At 36.8% G+C, this 16,739-nt stretch overlaps 1 protein-coding gene across 3 annotated transcripts in view; it reads right to left on the minus strand.

Moving 5' to 3' along the window:
* Positions 1–16,739, minus strand: part of TMEM245 (transmembrane protein 245) — a 75,880-nt gene that overhangs the window by 45,705 nt on the left and 13,436 nt on the right. For 2 of the 3 annotated variants that reach the window (XM_063163710.1, XM_063163732.1), the window contains 3 exons: positions 13,292–13,516; positions 9,260–9,429; positions 4,390–4,413 (listed from right to left, as the gene is read on the minus strand). In XM_063163710.1, the coding sequence (XP_063019780.1) occupies positions 4,390–4,413; positions 9,260–9,429; positions 13,292–13,516 (419 nt within the window). The remainder of the gene's footprint in view (positions 1–4,389; positions 4,414–9,259; positions 9,430–13,291; positions 13,517–16,739) is intronic. The other variant, XM_063163721.1, reaches the window with a different exon arrangement.

Here is a 16,739-nt window from a genome sequence, read left to right on the forward strand (position 1 = left end):
TGTGCAGTAAGCAAAAGTACTTCAAGTCCAAGTTATATATTCAATGATTAAGTTGGTAACATTTTAGTTAGAGATCTTATAAAACTACTAACATGCATGCTAATGGTTTACATTAGTTCTTTCTGCATATTTACCCCAACCCTACAAATGAAATTGACCCTGGAACAACAAACTTCTCAGACTGCTCTGTGATGACTGAACTGGTCAACACTGAAGTCAGATCTCCTATTTGACAAAAGCAAGGATTTTTTGTGTGTGTGTTCATACAGTAGTATCTGAGTACTTTATATATATATCAAGTAATTATTTTTAAATTCCAAGTTTTTACAACCAGCTCCTTGTTAGATCTAAATTAACAAGTTCTTGTAACAAAGTCTGTACTACATTAAGAACTGCAGAAAGGAACTCAGAAAACACAAGGAAGTGTGAAAAGTCTTCTGTCTTAGGTATTTTTAACCTAAGTTTGGTTTTCAGCATTGCTAACAGATTTCAGCCATCAGAAATGCATTGCCAGTGTGGATGGAAGTGACCTGCCTGCAGCAGTACTACAGCTCTGAAAAACTTTGAGCAGCCCCTGCACAGGGCATATATATCGGGGTTACCTCTTTGGAAATAAGACTGAAATGAGATTTGCTGTATCCTTCCAAGCCTCATGTACATCTAGTGATTATGCAAGAGAAGCAAGAAATGAAAGTCCTTGTTTCAAAGGACACAAATAGAAAATATCACCAAGAAAACACCACTGGATAGGCAGGGGAAGAAAATTTTATAGCATGGACTTCAAAATTAAGCTATTAAAAATTAAAGCTGCCCTCATCACTTCGAAGTTCAAACTACTATTTACTTTCTAAGTCAGAGTTGAAAGAAATCCAGTAGTCTTACAAATAGTACTTTAATCAGATTTACTGCAGCTATGTAATTGGAAGTACTGTCAGAGATTTCAAAAAACGCTAGGCTCAATAATTGTGTGAGGGGTATTCAATAGGTGAAATCTCAGTGGAGGTGAGGCTGAAGGCTTTAGATGTTTTGCCACGTAGCAACTAATGGAAGGGCAAGCTCCAAAAGACGAGGATGAGGATTCTCTCCGAGATGGCACAAGGCATCTTTCCCAGACACTCATACTGACAGTTCAAATATGCCTGGACTGCCATTAAGGTGCAGCTGGAGCATATGTAAATCCTGGATTACCTTTAATCTAGTTAGCAAAGACATGGCAGCACTGATGTTGTACTGGTACCAGCAGCAGCCTCAGCCATGCCAGGCCACCCTGTCTCTATTTACTTGGGCAGGTAGTCCAAGGAAGCCTGATGAAAGCCAGCTTTGGCAAGCCTACAGGTACTACTGCAAGTCTCAACACAGACTTAAGGGGATCCAAGTTATGTAGTGGTACAGATACATCACAGCAGAAGACTGAATTGGACTGAGTATTGTGCAAGTAAAAGCAGATGGATATTCACTTAAGGTTATATTTATTCTTTCTTTTTTCTTCTATTAAAACATACTTTCTTTCCCTACATCAACCCACAACACTTCCTTAGCAATCCCCTCACCTTTTCACACTCCTGTTAAATAATGCATAGGTGCAGGTAAGCTGCTCACTGCAGGAAGCTGCACTGTTAAATGCCTGTGTGGTCGTATTTATCACTGAATCAGGTCCAGACTTCACTCTTACCCCAACCCTGCCAGACCTCTCTTTACACCCTTCCTGTAAACCATGGGCATGCACACAGAGACAAACATGTACTGACTAAACACACTCATTAGCCAGAGGTTATGAAATTTTATATTCGGTTCCAAGCTTCTAATCCAAAGGTTAGTCAACAGCAGAAAGCTGAGGCTGCCACAGCATCTGAGATTATGCAAAGGTAAAGGAAAGCCAGGCTCCTAAGCTACAGAAGGTCAACTTGTAAAACCAAACTGAAATATTACTGACTTGTGATAGTTTTTTTGTGGACAGTCTATCTTTAATTGTTACAGTTTTGAACTGAAAGGTTATCAAGGTTTCTATTTTCATTTAGCTCACTGTAAAAGGGTTTTTTATGATTGAGTTACATTCTATTAGAAAGCTCCTCAATAATTTGCAAGTACTCCCTCTTTCAACTTTTGGATGATGACACAAAACCATATTACACTAAGCTGTAACAGAACTGCAGAACATACTTAAAAATCAGAAATCCTACTATCTAGACAGGCTCTCCACATTTTGCAGTATGATACATCATCTATGAATTATTATTTTCAGGTTTCATACTGCATAGCCTTTGGGGTACTAGTTTTTCTAGTATGTTTAATTTACTACATTACCCAAACAGTAAAGCACACCTAGGCACCTACTTCACATTTGATTAAATCTATATTAAAAAAATTACCAACATGGACTTTCATTTTTTCTGTAAACAGCTCCACTATTTATGAGGATTTTTTCCCAAGACATTCCTTAGACTTCTCGTTTCCCTTTTCTTAGTTAATATTTGAAGATACCATCTCATTAATATAGTCTGCGGAGAATAAGGGGAAGTCTGTAACCAGAACACATCCCAAGGTTAGGGTGAAATGACTCAGCTGAGTAGTTAAGCTAGAAAATGCAGGTAACAGTCTGTGTGAGGTCTCAAGTCTACCTACACCAGTATTCCTGCAGAAGCAGCAGAAGAACTTAGCAATTCCTTCTAAAGACTCCTGACATGGACAATGTTATTAAGAACCAATTACGCCAGACTGACTGAATCTATTCTATATTTTGGGCTATATATACCACAAACAGGAATCAAAAAGCCAAGGTTTTACACTAGTAGTTATAATCAACTATCATTTCAAACTCTACCATATCCATATGACTTTAAATTTCCTGTTGGATTATCAGAAGTTTATGTCTGTGGTCTCTGAAGTACGTCCCTTCAAAGACAGGCAAAAAAGGAATCACCTTTTAACTGCAGCCAGTGTTCTGTAGCACAAATCCCCTCTTTTTTTATGCCTCTAGTAGAGTGTGACATTTTTTCAAATTTTTTTTTAAAAATCACCAAAACACTACACACAACAAAATTAACCCACTGGTTGCACATTTTTTCACTTTTTTAAAAACCTTGATTATAATATTATTACTGTATGTTCATGCACAGAAGTCAATGCTGAATGTAATACTATCAGGATTTCAGGATTTCTACTTATGAAACTGTAAAGTAAACCAACAGTTTTCAAAGATAACTCCAAGGAACTAAAAAACCATGCTCTGTTAAGAAATTATATCCACAGGGTTCTGCCAAATAATGCGAATTTCTAAACTAAAAATAAAATCCAGACATTTTAGCATTTAAAGCTAATACAGTTAAATTGGTTTTGCAACCTACCAGTATTAAGGAAAAAACCTCACCTCTACTCATGAATTTTCAACAAAAGGACAAATGACAGAAAAAAAGTAGTTGAGACTACTCTTTTTCTTGTGGGTCACCAAATTCAGCTCTTTACCTGAACTCTGCTAACAAACCAGTATCTAATTTAAAAAAAAATTATGACAGGCTATGGTTGCACATATTTACTAACCACAAGTCACTCACATAAGATAAACATTTCATAGCTGAGAAATAAAAATGTCATTTTAAAACAGGAGAAATACAGTCAAGGGCAAGAGAGCATTAAAAATGCCCCTCTTCATGGACGATTATAAGTCAGTCATGAAAACATATCACACAGTTTTAAAAGCCACACAATAGGAAAAAAATTATTTTACCTATACCAACTACCTATTTTTTTTTTAAACTAGCCTTTTTCTTTCCTTCAGACTTGTTAAGATTCAGCAGTTCTGAGGACATGCAAAGTCTCATTTTGTATGCATTCACTCCTGGTACACGAGGTACTGTGCCTGTGTACACAGGCAAGTTTGGCACTGCAAAAGTAAAAGACTGACAGCACTGAGTGAAACCAGCCCATGCACCATTTGCAAGCACCTACAGAACTACAACTGTGCTTCACAGCCTCACCACCCCCCTAGTAATTTGGTTAACTGATGCTTTCCCTGAGCAGAGAACAGCTCTCCAGACTGGGAGACAACTGGTTTCGCTAGGGGTACAAGTGGGGACCAGGCAGGGATAAACTATTCTTAAATAGAAGTGCCCCTAAATCACTCTACCCCTTGAAATGCTAATGCAATACTCTGCTGTGCTAAACATTTAACTATGTGCATTCACTGGAGTAGAAGAGATCAGACAGAATTATATGACCTTCAGTAGCTTATACCAAGAGCTGGAAAAGAGGCATTTGAGAGAGAAATCTATATGAAGCAAGGCATGTTAAGGAGTGCTCATGCTGCAAAATAAAAAAAAAATTATAAAAAAATCAAACTCCCCAAAACCACAGAATCCATTAGCTGGAATCATAATTTTTCTGTTTATTTACCTTCTTATTAAGCCAGTGCCACAGCTTGTCAGTGGCAGGCGGAGATGGAAGAAAAGGGAAAAAAACACAACACAGTGGAAAATTATTGAAAAATGCAGTAATAGGGAAAAAAAGCAATGAGAGGCAGGCAAAGTCATCCACAGAATGAAAATGAAATTGTTCTAGACACAAAGGTAAATTGCAATAGGAAGAAAAGATCATAACAAATTCTAATGCGAGAACCTGGGTTTTACTACTAACATGCACTTTTGAAACAAAGAGGGATATAACAAATATGAACAACGTTAATGGCATTAACAGAGCTATCAGCATAATCTGGACAATTCCAGTTTAATTATACTGACAGCTACCATCACTTCACAGCAGGACTTGTACTCTGAGAAGGACATTTTAGCAAAAGACCAAAACTTGACATGAAGAACTTGTTTATGGCATCAATACTCCCATTGCAGCATTCAAATATTCCTGTTTTACGCATTTCAAAACACTCTTATTATGTCAATTACTCTTGGACAGATTTCATATGTTTTTTTGGTACAACATTCATATTAAAGCACTCACATTCAATGGCACAACATCAAACACATAATTAAGTCTGATATACATACAACAGCCAATTGTAGATCATATAAATGTACAGATTTCATGTAATTCTCCTTGCTCTTCTCAACAGTCAATTTCTCCTTTTGCACTGAAGTTATTTTTCATTACTGATGCTCATCCACATGCTAAAGTATATCCATTTCAGGACCTAGTTTATGTAGGATTATACTCCTAATTCTAACCATTACTAATCATTAGTAGCATAATCAGAACAGAGAAGAGCTTTAATGTTGTTATTCACCTCTGTTAGAGATTAAGATCATGTATGTGAAGTTTGTTTCTCCCTGAAAACAAGACATTGAATTCTCAGTAAATCTAACACGTTCACCAGTTGCCAGAAATTACATTAGCTCCCAATGGAAACAAAAGGCATGAATATTTCATATTTATAAAAATCTCATAATGTTAATTAGGTTAGAAGCAGATTTACAAAGAACCATGAACATTAGGAAATATGAAAATGAAATATGTCATAAAGCACCCATGTTTACTAGCTTTTGCTACTTTTGGAAAGAGTCACAGTCAGAGAAATCAATCACAAGGCATCAAAAGCCTCAAACTGCCACTGTAGAATTTGTTTCTACTTTACCTCCTCACCTATGGAGCAATTTATCCCCTGAAAAAAAGGGAAAGTTGTTTTCTGATTAAACAACATACTTTTAACTTTATTTCTTCACTTTAAAACCTACTGTCTGTACCTGAGGTTTGTTTTGGAGAAACCACAGATCTCATGGCTGTATTGCTCCACTTTGCAATTCCATACAAAATACAACAAAAGAGCCCTAAGATTTTAGCTGAACGTGAAAGGAAATCTTTGGTATTTTTCTGTAATTTCAGCCTCTGGGAATTGGATGATAAATACAGTAACTAGGAAATAACATTAGATGTCCAAAATAAAAATATTTTTTATCAGCATTTAAGACAATATCTGGAAGGCTCTACTTGTCTATCAGCTTACCAATACTGATGTTTAAGTAGTTCTACAAATGTAATCAACCTACATTTGAAAATAGGCTACAGCTTAATTCTAATTTTCAAGTCATCCAAAACTAATAAGTCTATAGCCACTTTTCCAGTATTTCAATGGAAAACTACTCATCTAAGTTCTTCCATGTGTATGAAAGTACTTTTTATAACAATATAATATTGGCAGAGATTATGCTTGTTTTCTGTGCTTGGTTAAACTATGTAACGAACTTGGTACCAGAAGAAATAGAAGCTGACTTTATCCAAAATGCAAAGAATCTAAATAATCCACATATAAAACTCTAGTGCACTATAGCTAGAAAAAGCATATGACAACTACATGATTCACTCAAGTACATCAGAGAACATGCATGTAAAATATTAGTGCATGCCAAGGAGTAAAAGTCCAGTGCATGCAGCTGAGCCACTGCCAATGCTGCTGAACTCCCTCACAAATTCTATAACCAAACTGCAGTCATTTTGTAAGGCAACAGTCCTCTTTAAAATAAAATTTTAAAAAAATGAGTAAAGAAGATTATTAATTCTCTACTGTTGATAAGAACAACCATGTTACCCCATCTGTTGAGTTTAGGATGGTTCAGTGGCTGACAAGAGAAACCTCCCTACTCTCTCCTCCAGGAAGTCTCTGCTGTCTGCTGACTCCATGAGGCAAATGCACAGCCAGGAACAGTATACAGTAAGAACAGGATACACTATCCACATCCTAATTTCATAGCCCATTCTTAAACACACATTTATACAGAGACTGACCTACTGCTTACAAAAACAATAAAATGCAATGCCCTTTTCTTTCTCATCAGAGTTTCTCTTCATTTCAAATTTCTCTGCACTTCCAGGAGAACCAGGGGTAAATGAGAATTGTCAAAGAGAAGCAGCTCTTTTCTTGATGGTTTTGTTTAAAAAACAGATAGAATCAGTAAAGCTCAGATTTGCATGCATGAGCAGTACTCACCCATTTCTCACAATGGGCCATTTTTCAGACTATCTACACTAGCCTCCTAAAATTTGTTTGGGAAAAAGACATGCCCCTCTAAGATATGTTCATTATTCTCACTATATTTCACTGAAATCTGGAATTATATCCTATTTGGACATACCATGTTTGCCAGCCCAAGTACTACCACTAAGTGTTTGCATGAAAAAGACCTCATCAATAGCTGGCTGTACTTAGCTAAGATCCTCAATACATCCTGATGCTAAGATAGAGTTTCCAACTAACTTTGCATACCAACAAAAAACCAAACCAAACAAAAATCCTAAACAGATTAAGCTCCCATGTAAATAAGCTAGAAACAAAATATTAAAAATTAAACATCTAATTCCAAAGGAAATGATCCCTCAGTCTTGGTTTCTCACACACCCCCAATAAAAGGTAAACTGTAACAATTTACTCTTTAAATTTCTATTTTGTGTTCACGTATTTTTTACTTTCTCTTCAACAGTGCCTACTGAAGCAAAACATTTGGTAATACAACTTAAAAAATCTTGCAAGGATGTAATTTTCACTTCTCTTGTTTCCCTGTCCCTACAAAAAATGTAACTGCCAATAGCCTGTGGCATTGCTTCCCAAATTCTGAGATACCATGCATCCATCATCCTACAATACACAGAATGAGCACAGCCAGTAGAAATTAAAAAGATATGGATGTATTAGTGTGATAAGCATTGGAAGACTACATATAATCCCAGCCACCCATGATAAATGCTGGCTGAAACAGAATTAAAATAGGCACAAATGAGGACAACAAAATCATGCAGATTATCAAGTGGCCTTCTAGTAATGTCTGGGAAAGCTTAAACTGCTTTAATACACAGAGCACACAATCAGGAGGAATACAGCTCTCATCTAAAAAATAGAGGGGTGAAGGGAGATGGGGAAATGAGTTGGTCAACACTGTTCTCCTGCTTAGACAAAAGCAACATGTAAATAAACTGACCTTAAGTACATTTAAGCTGAAGAGCGAGAGGTTCTGCTGCACATTAAAGCCCTACCTTCTTTAAGGAGAAAAGACTTGCTGGAATTAGGAAGGATACTGTATCATACAGTTATACAATACAAGCATACCAAACCTGATAACTCATGAAACAACAATACATTCAACATTGTGACTAGAGTGGCTTCTTACTTACAGAACAAAATCTTTTTATTAAAAGCTTTGTATAATGTAAGCTTTTATCCCCACATTAGTAATTTTCACAACCTTTGGAAAACCACTTTATTGCTCTTTATAGGGATATTTTGAAAGACTTTTCCTTTTTCAAATTCTTCCTCAATTAACCCTGTGAAATCATTACTTTTTTCCTACAGCCATTTTAATGTTTTTGTTGACCTTTTGTCATCCATTCACCCACTACATCCAGGCTTAAGCTCCTCCCTCTCCTATAGGAATTTAGAGCTATAAACTGCAAGACCAATCTGCCAAGGTACAGATGCTCTGACAAAAGTACTTACAGCGTTCAGCTCTTCAGTTATAGAAGTCCTAAGATAAAGGCTTTTTCCAGAGCAGAGAATACTTCAATGACACATTTACAGAAAGCACATTCTTATACAGTGCCACAGCTATTACAAACAAAATAATCCATCTATCCGTTTACGTGAAAATTATATTTCTTAATGAGAGAAACTTTATAAATTTCCTGCAGCTTTCCAACTATGCAATTTGCAATGCAAATGTTGGCATATTTTGCATGGAGAAGAAGGAAGGGGAACACAGAAGCCTTATTCTGTGGCAATTCTCAAATACTTTATCCCACATATTTCTTCCTTTACAGAGGGAAGACTCATTTCTGTACCACCATAGTACTGTGTGCAACAACTTTGCTTCCACACAGTACAGACAAATATGTCTGAACTAACTTGGACCCTACTACCCAAACACAATGGTCTGCTTTTTAATTAAATTTTCACATTAGAAGTAGGAACATCTTATCCTTCAGACTAAAGCTCATTAGGTTTAAATTCAAAATCTTTGTAAACAGGTAAGATTAAGAGAACTTTGCCTTACTCAGATAAGGAACCTTATAAAGGTGATTCAACATTTTAAAAGTGACTTCTGTAAAGGTCTGCATGCAACCATTTAACAAATTTAACTGTGCACTTAAGTGTGAATAGTGATAGAAGAGACATAATTTAAAATACACCATAAAACAGATACAGTTTTACATGAAAGACATATCCATTAGTGACAGACATTTATTTTAGAATTAAAGCATCTCAGAATATGGTGAAACAGAGAATAAAACAAACTTTGAAGTGGCTTAAGGAAGTAAGTAGAAATACCTTACTGTCAAGCTTTAGCATAACACTTCCAAGTCCTCTGATGGGCCGTGGAGCAAGAGCTTCCTGACGTTCCTTCACAAAATTTTCAACCAGTTGCCACCAACTTTTGCAGTGCTTTGCCATGAAGTTCAAAACTCCAAAATGAACCACGAATTTTTTAAGTGCCCAAACTGTAACCACAAGAAGGAAATTTACTATCAGAGATTTCAGAGGAACACCATAAGACTACTTATTTATTCTATTCTGGAAGACTGATGAAAAAGAAAGGAAAAGACTCCTGAGTTTTATTTCCCACTAAAAACTTGTGGAATTTGCCAGTGTTTTTAGTACTAATCTCCTCACTATCTTTGTAGCTGTGCTTATCCACATGGAACTTAGATGACAGCACAAGAAAAGTGACAGCACACTACCCAAAAATGCAGCTCAGACTTGATCAAGGCCTGGGATAAGAAGGTGCCACTCCATTATTCCAGTACAGTGGAGTTCTTCCATATCCACACACACACACCATGCCAAATGGCTCCACACAAAGTACCACAATCAGAACTTAACAGCACTTTACACATAATAGAAAATCTTCTATCTAAATTCTTAAGCTTTAGGCCTTCTAAGTTGTTAAAGTGTATCTTTCCTTCAAGAACTGACACCACATCATGCAGAATTTCACAGTAAAGAAGCATCCATTTAAATCTTCTTTTGAAATATTACTGATAAGGTTTTGCTTTTAAACCTTAAAGAAAGCTATTTGTGATTAGCATTTTATCTTGGCAACACAGGGTACTGAAGTTTCTATCACTACCTGTAACTTCACTTTTTTAATAAATCTTTTTCTTTTAATTATTGTGACTATTCTCCAAACCAGATTCATTACTTACTGCCAAACATGAGCTCCACAACAGTTGGCAGTACATCACTTCATCATCAAAAATTTACATCATTTTTCTACTTGGAAAAGTGTAAAATGGCATACATAGCCAAAAAGGTTGACTTTTACTGCCTACAGGGCATTTATCCAAATTCCACAAGAGCTTATTCTCTGGAAGCCACCTGTGTAATAGTTTATGTTCTTGTTTTGGAGAGTCAGGGCAATGATTTGCTGACATTTAGTTCACTTACCCTCTGGCACCACCGTGTGGCAAATATGGGATTTATTCTCTTGAAGAAACAGAATAATCCAATAATTTCTCTAATAAAATGAGTGGCAAAGATACAACAAAGGAGAAAACACAGTGCGAGTGCCAGCACTGAACTTAAAGGCTGAAATTTTGTATGATGAAATGCAGCTCATGGCCACAACACAAATTGCTGCTCAGGAAAGCCAGGCAGGCTTGCATTTTACAAAGTGAACAAGATCCTCAAATGGCATTCTAATCTTCCACTGTTACTTAAGTTTAAGTGTTTACACAGTATCTTCTAAAAAAAAGTATTGTTACTCATTGCAAAGGAGGTGCTACAGTCAATCAAACAGCTGTAATCATATTAAGTTAAAAAGAAACAAGAGAGGAAAAGATAAAGAAACTGTTATTTCTAATTGTTATTAGAAAGCACTGAGCAAAAGAAGAAAAAGTCTGCATAATAACAAGTTCCAAACGTCTGCAGGAAGCAGAAAATTACCTGACAACAATTAAAAAAAAAAAAAAAAAAGATACAACAGAACAAGCAAGGAAGTAAATGAAAGATCTTAAAAAAGGACAATATCAGGATTTCCAGGCTCAAATCACTCAGTAAAATGCTGCAAGTGTTCCACAATGTGTTTCTTTGCCTAGCTTTTCAATTCATAGCAATTCTTTCACCTTTTCATTTTATGGTATAATTATGGTATTATTTTCCCACCCTCTACACTAAGCAATTTTAAAAGACCATTTCATTCCAACTGAAGTATAAATGCATTCAAGGAAACATGTTAATGGCACCAAGATGTTTCTAATATTCTAAATGGTACTCTGTATGAGTCCTCTTTACCAATGTAAGGAACTCTAGTGAAATTAACACCTATTTAAGGTTTTGGGGAGGTTTTGGGGGGCTTTTACATACTAGAACCATCCTCTTTAAGGTTTCAGAAGTGCCTCAAGTTATTGTTAGTCTCTTTAAACTTAAACCATTGCAAGGAAACTTGCTTTATTAGCCTTCCTATTTTCCTAGTATTTTTACAATTCCCTCTCTTTCAGCCATGCAGACTATCATCACTCACCTTCTGACCTTTAATGTAATCCACTGTTCTAAGTTTGGCTCTGTTCATCATTATACTGCCCACGTGCAATATCTTTCTGATGATTCAGTTCTATGCCACGAGAAAGCACGTCATGGCCCAGTGTCACTGCTAAGGCAACAAGTCACAAATATTCCCAAAAGCAATTTCTCTTTTGGATTAGTTTATTGTTTGGGTAGTTATTTTAGACCTAATGACTGTCAGGAGCAGTATTCATCTGTCTCATTTATCCAGACTTGTGTGGCTCAAGCTTAAACCATTTACTTCTGTCTAGCTGCAGAACTGCTGCTCCCCCTTTTCCTCACATGTAGGGGATTCTGAACAGTGGTTAAGTTACTCCTTGACTTTTCACTGAACTACCTGAGCTAGTTCTAGTTCACAAAGCTCTGCTTCTAGTAAGTCTAAAATTTATTTTCTAATTGCTTTTTCAGTCATGATTGCCATCTCCCATGACACCCAGACACCAAAACTGAGAAGTTCTTTCTGTAGCAGCTATACTGGAATGAAACAAAGGCCAAACCCCTCTCTGCTTTACCCTGCATTCAGCTATTTATATGTCTTGCCATCACATTACCCTTGAGCTGCTGCTCCAGTGCCACAGCCAAAGGTGCAGCTGTTCCCTTCTCCATGCCTTGGAGTTCACAGCCCTTCCAATCTCTAAGTGTGACTCCAAGTCACAAGTTCCAGATGGTTTACAGAGCTTTGTCTTCTGTGCACAGATGTCAGGCTTGGGTAGCAGGGTGCCCTCTGGGGAGGCCACCATGGGAAGAGACCAGGGGTTGCCTTGTCCCAGACACAGCTCCAGGTGGCTCCACAACAGCTCCATCCCTGGGCAAAGCTGAGCCCATCAGGCACGGGTGTGGTGCTTCAATGCAAATGTATCTAAGGAAGGGCAGAAACCCTGGGCAGGGACAAGAGGAAGGAACACAGCCCATACCTCCCTAAAGGGAATGCAGCTCACAAATAAGCCCACATTAAAACACTGGAAGAATGACTGATTTGGAAGGTATTTGGCCACTAGCTGGGGCCAACCCACCACACTTAGTAAAAAATAAAATAGGTACATTCAAGTGATAAATGCATTTTAAAATGCTAAAAACCAGCATTTTAACTGAAGCTTAAATCCCCTTACTGAAAAAACTCACTTTGTTTACAGTAAGGGGATGGGAAGAAATGCCTTCCAATTCATAGCAGCTCACACATACTCCCAGAGTTCCCATTTTCCCTTTTCATTCCCCCAAAAGAGTAGAGGAAAAAGTGGCATCCAGTTTTAAAATAATATCTTTTGATAGCTACTGTAACTACTCCAATTCTTACCTGATATATAGGAGAACAGATGCATATAGATGTGAAGCCACAAAGCTAATTAACCTCAGACCTAAAATTGGAACTACATTTATCTTGTCACTTGTCCACAGTACCTAGCAACCCATTTTTTACAGAAATTAAAAGCTAACATGAGCTCTACTCCACTACTGAATAACAGCTAAACTATTCTTCATTTATAGGTGCAAAACTATGAAAGAACTGACATCAGGGGGAAGAAGTAACTGGTCTACATAGTAAGAAGTATTCTTACTATATAAGGTATGGCCCCAAATTATTTAAGGCAACTACAACAGTCAATAGACAAAGCAATTTAACAGAGTTGTCCACTACAAGCTAAAAGCCAGGGCACATCAATCTTCCTTTTTGAAGCTACAGTTCATCTTGTCTTAACAAGTCATGAAAAAGCTTTTAAATAAAACTCATACAAGCCTACAAGCCTTTCCCCCTGTTTTATTTAACATGATGCCAAACATTTCTAGTAATTGGATTATTACCTGCAAATGGCACTGGCAACAGCTGCACAATCCAAAAATTTAGCCAGATCTGAACAATGACAATGGCCCACACAAGAGTAACAAAGTAAATATCACTAGTTTTCTTTTTTCTAAGAAAAGATCCAATCTCAGTTCTTTGTCTGTTCCCAGAAGATGATGAAGAGGAGGTGCCGAAAGATGATGAAGCTCGTGGAGGTGGAGGCTGATCACTTTCTGCTGTTGATCCTAAAACAAACACATGCAAACAAAGAAATGGAAATTATCACATTAATATTCACCACAAAACAGAATATGTTCCCTATTCCCAAATTATCTCCTTCTTTTTTTTTTTGGAAGGTGGAGGTGAACGAAGGGACAGCATCAGAAGGTGTGTTTTTGTTGGTTTGGGGTTGGTTTTTTCTTTTAATTTTTCTAAAAGACTGAGACAGCCTTGGCACTGATCTGCATTTTGAAAAGCTAGAACAAGGCTGTGTAAACTCTCCCATATCCTGCATCACCATGCCAAACAGCGCTGAGAGGAGGAGAGATGAGAAGTTGCTACAGCCTCTAAGAGGGCTCCTGTCCCTGCAAGTAAATTACAAGCCAAATATGTTTTATCAAAGAACCATAAGACCATGAAAAACACAAAATAAAATTAACTTCTAGAAAAAAATCTGAAGCCTTAAAATAAATCTTTCACTTCCCTTTACTTCAAGTACTCAAAAAGGAATCTTAGGAATCAATACTCATTTAAACAGAACAAAAAATATAGAGTATGCATTGAAGAGAAATCCTGTATCTTACAACTGTCTCACTACTTTTCCAGATCACTCACAACACAAACATAGGAGCACTCACACCATCATCCTAAATTCCTTGCTCTGTGTAACAAATATTAGTAACATCAAGCACAAGTTAGTGGATAACAAATTTTGTCAGTCTCTCACTCATAAGTTAGCTAACAAGAAATTAAATTTAAAAATATAAACTGATGTGTTAAAGACCCTATAAATAAACAATAGTCTTTTCATGCAAAAATATTGTGTTCAAATTTAAATTTTTGGATGCAGAACATGCCTATTTATTTATTTATTTGATCCTTCAGTTGCTGGATGACACCAAATCCATCTTCAGCCACACTATGTAAAATCTCTTCCTGAGAACAGCAGCAGCAGCTTTTACTGAGGCTCTGTGCTGTTGTCCAAATGCACACATTTCCCACATATCACCACTTGAGGAAAGTCTGCAGCCATAGTGCAGGAATGCACACACAGAAAAACCTGAAAAGTTACTCTGTGCTGAAGCATAAAAGACAATTTAATATGCTGGTACCTACCACACAGCTGGTAAACAATGAGCACAACCCTTTCACTGGACTTGTGCCACAGACACATCTTCTCCCATGAAGAAAAACTGCATAAAAACTGTACTACAGCATACTACATTCACAGAGTCAAACTGCTTGTGTTCCACACACAGTTTTTGGCTGCAGTGTGTCACCAAAACCATTCCTAGCCTAAAGCATGACAGCTAAAATGTTCAAAAAGGCAACACTCATTTGTCATACAGTAAGATTAAGTAACAAACTGCATCCTCACACAGCAAATGAACACTTCTATTTTCTTGCAGAAACCTGGGCTGGTATTCTAGGTAAGTGGAACTACTTTTACAGCTTATGAACACATCCCCACCACACCAAAACAACAGTGCAAATCCACTGATTCACCCAGTTGGGATTGACACTGAGATGATGACAGAAACATCAGATAGTTGCTGGTTATGTATTTGGTGGAACTCCAGAATATTCATGAAGGAACTATGGCATGCAACCTGAAAGAAGGAATTCCGCAAGCGGCCAAGCACAGCAGAAGCTTCAGGTGGGGAGGTTCTTGGCAAATCACTGTGTATCTACAGGAGATGATGGCCAGCCCTACTATACAGCTACAAACAACTTTTTGCAAGGGGAGAGAAAAAGTTACCTGTAAACAGAAATTTTCTTAAAAAGACAAAGTATTTTTGTCATATGGAAAAGGGTGTATGAGTCCCCTGTACTTCTCAGTCTATATGCAATAAAGCAGAAGAGTACTAACAGAAACAAATGGATGCCCTAAAGAAACACAAATTTGAAAGCAGTATACCCACAATAAAGAATTTCCCCTTCAATTTATTCAACGCTTCTTACTGTTCTGCTCCAAAGCTAATATAATCAACATAAGAAGCAATAATACAACACACAGAAACTCAAATATTTATCAAACAAAAGGAAGCACCAAAAGCAAAACCAGAATAATTAGCTGAAGTCTATGCCTAAAATGAAAGTTATTCAATATTTTTTGCCCAAAAACTCCTTAGGAGAGTCAGCCTTTGGGAAATAAAAGAGAACATTCCTTCTTTTTGTAATGAAAAATTTGATTGACATATTTTTGCAATGAAGAATGATTTAATTAAATAACAGCAACAGTAATGTTAAAAGCAGTAACAATTTACCGTCTTACTTCTTACAGTTTCCCTGTAAGCAGACTGTACACAGAACACAAAACAGAGGGGCAAGAGATGAGGGAGTAAAAAAGGAAAAAAAAGAAAGAGAAAAAGAAATAGAAAAAAGTTCTAGGGTATCCCAAGGCAAGAACTTTTTCAGAATGCAGTTCTCCAGCACTTTTAGCAAAACTAAACTGTCACTCCCAATGAGCCAGTATTCTCCACATGACAAACACAGGCCTGCATCAGAACTGCCATTTAGATGACTCTCATAAACCAGTTCACAAAGCTGATCTGTCCAGAAAAGAACCAAAATTGCAAATGTAAAAAGTCACCTTCTGCTGGCAAGATATGCTCTGCAAATCAAGGTGTGAGTGCTTTGTCAACACAAATAGAAAAACAGAACTGTCAGTACAGTGATTTTGAATAACTTCAGTTTCTGTAAAATCCCATTTAGTGTGCTTCCTATTTTGTGAGATGAACCCTGAAAAACACCTTTCTATCTTCCAACTAATGAGAGTATGACAGTCTAAACAGCTAGCACAACACTCAGGAAAAAATTCTAGCAAAACCAGAATGAATGCTACTTCTCGGAACAGCGACAAAAAAAAAAAGAACAAAATTTCCAGGCTGGCTTATTAAGATCTGTTCTTTTCATTACACAGTATGTTCTCTGTCACATCAATTTCTTGCTGTCACAGAATTTTGAATTATTCTCCCTTATTCTCCCAGCTTAAAAAAAATTTCATTTCCAAAATTAAAGACTGGACACAGAATTACAGGAGAGCTGTCACCATAATGCTCTGATCTCAAATTTCAGGACATAATTCCATAGGCTTCTATGTTTATATTGATGATATAGTAATGTAAAATGTAGAAAAAAAGATAAGAGTAAGTTGTCTAAAGCTGCCATTTTTAGATTTAAAAATTAATTTTTGGAAGTTCACATTCTGTAATGTTGAATGATCTGTTTGGTTTGTTTTGCAGGAAA

The sequence above is a fragment of the Melospiza melodia genome, chromosome 1 (genome assembly GCF_035770615.1).
Source record: "Melospiza melodia melodia isolate bMelMel2 chromosome 1, bMelMel2.pri, whole genome shotgun sequence".
Taxonomy (NCBI): Eukaryota; Metazoa; Chordata; class Aves; order Passeriformes; family Passerellidae; genus Melospiza; species Melospiza melodia.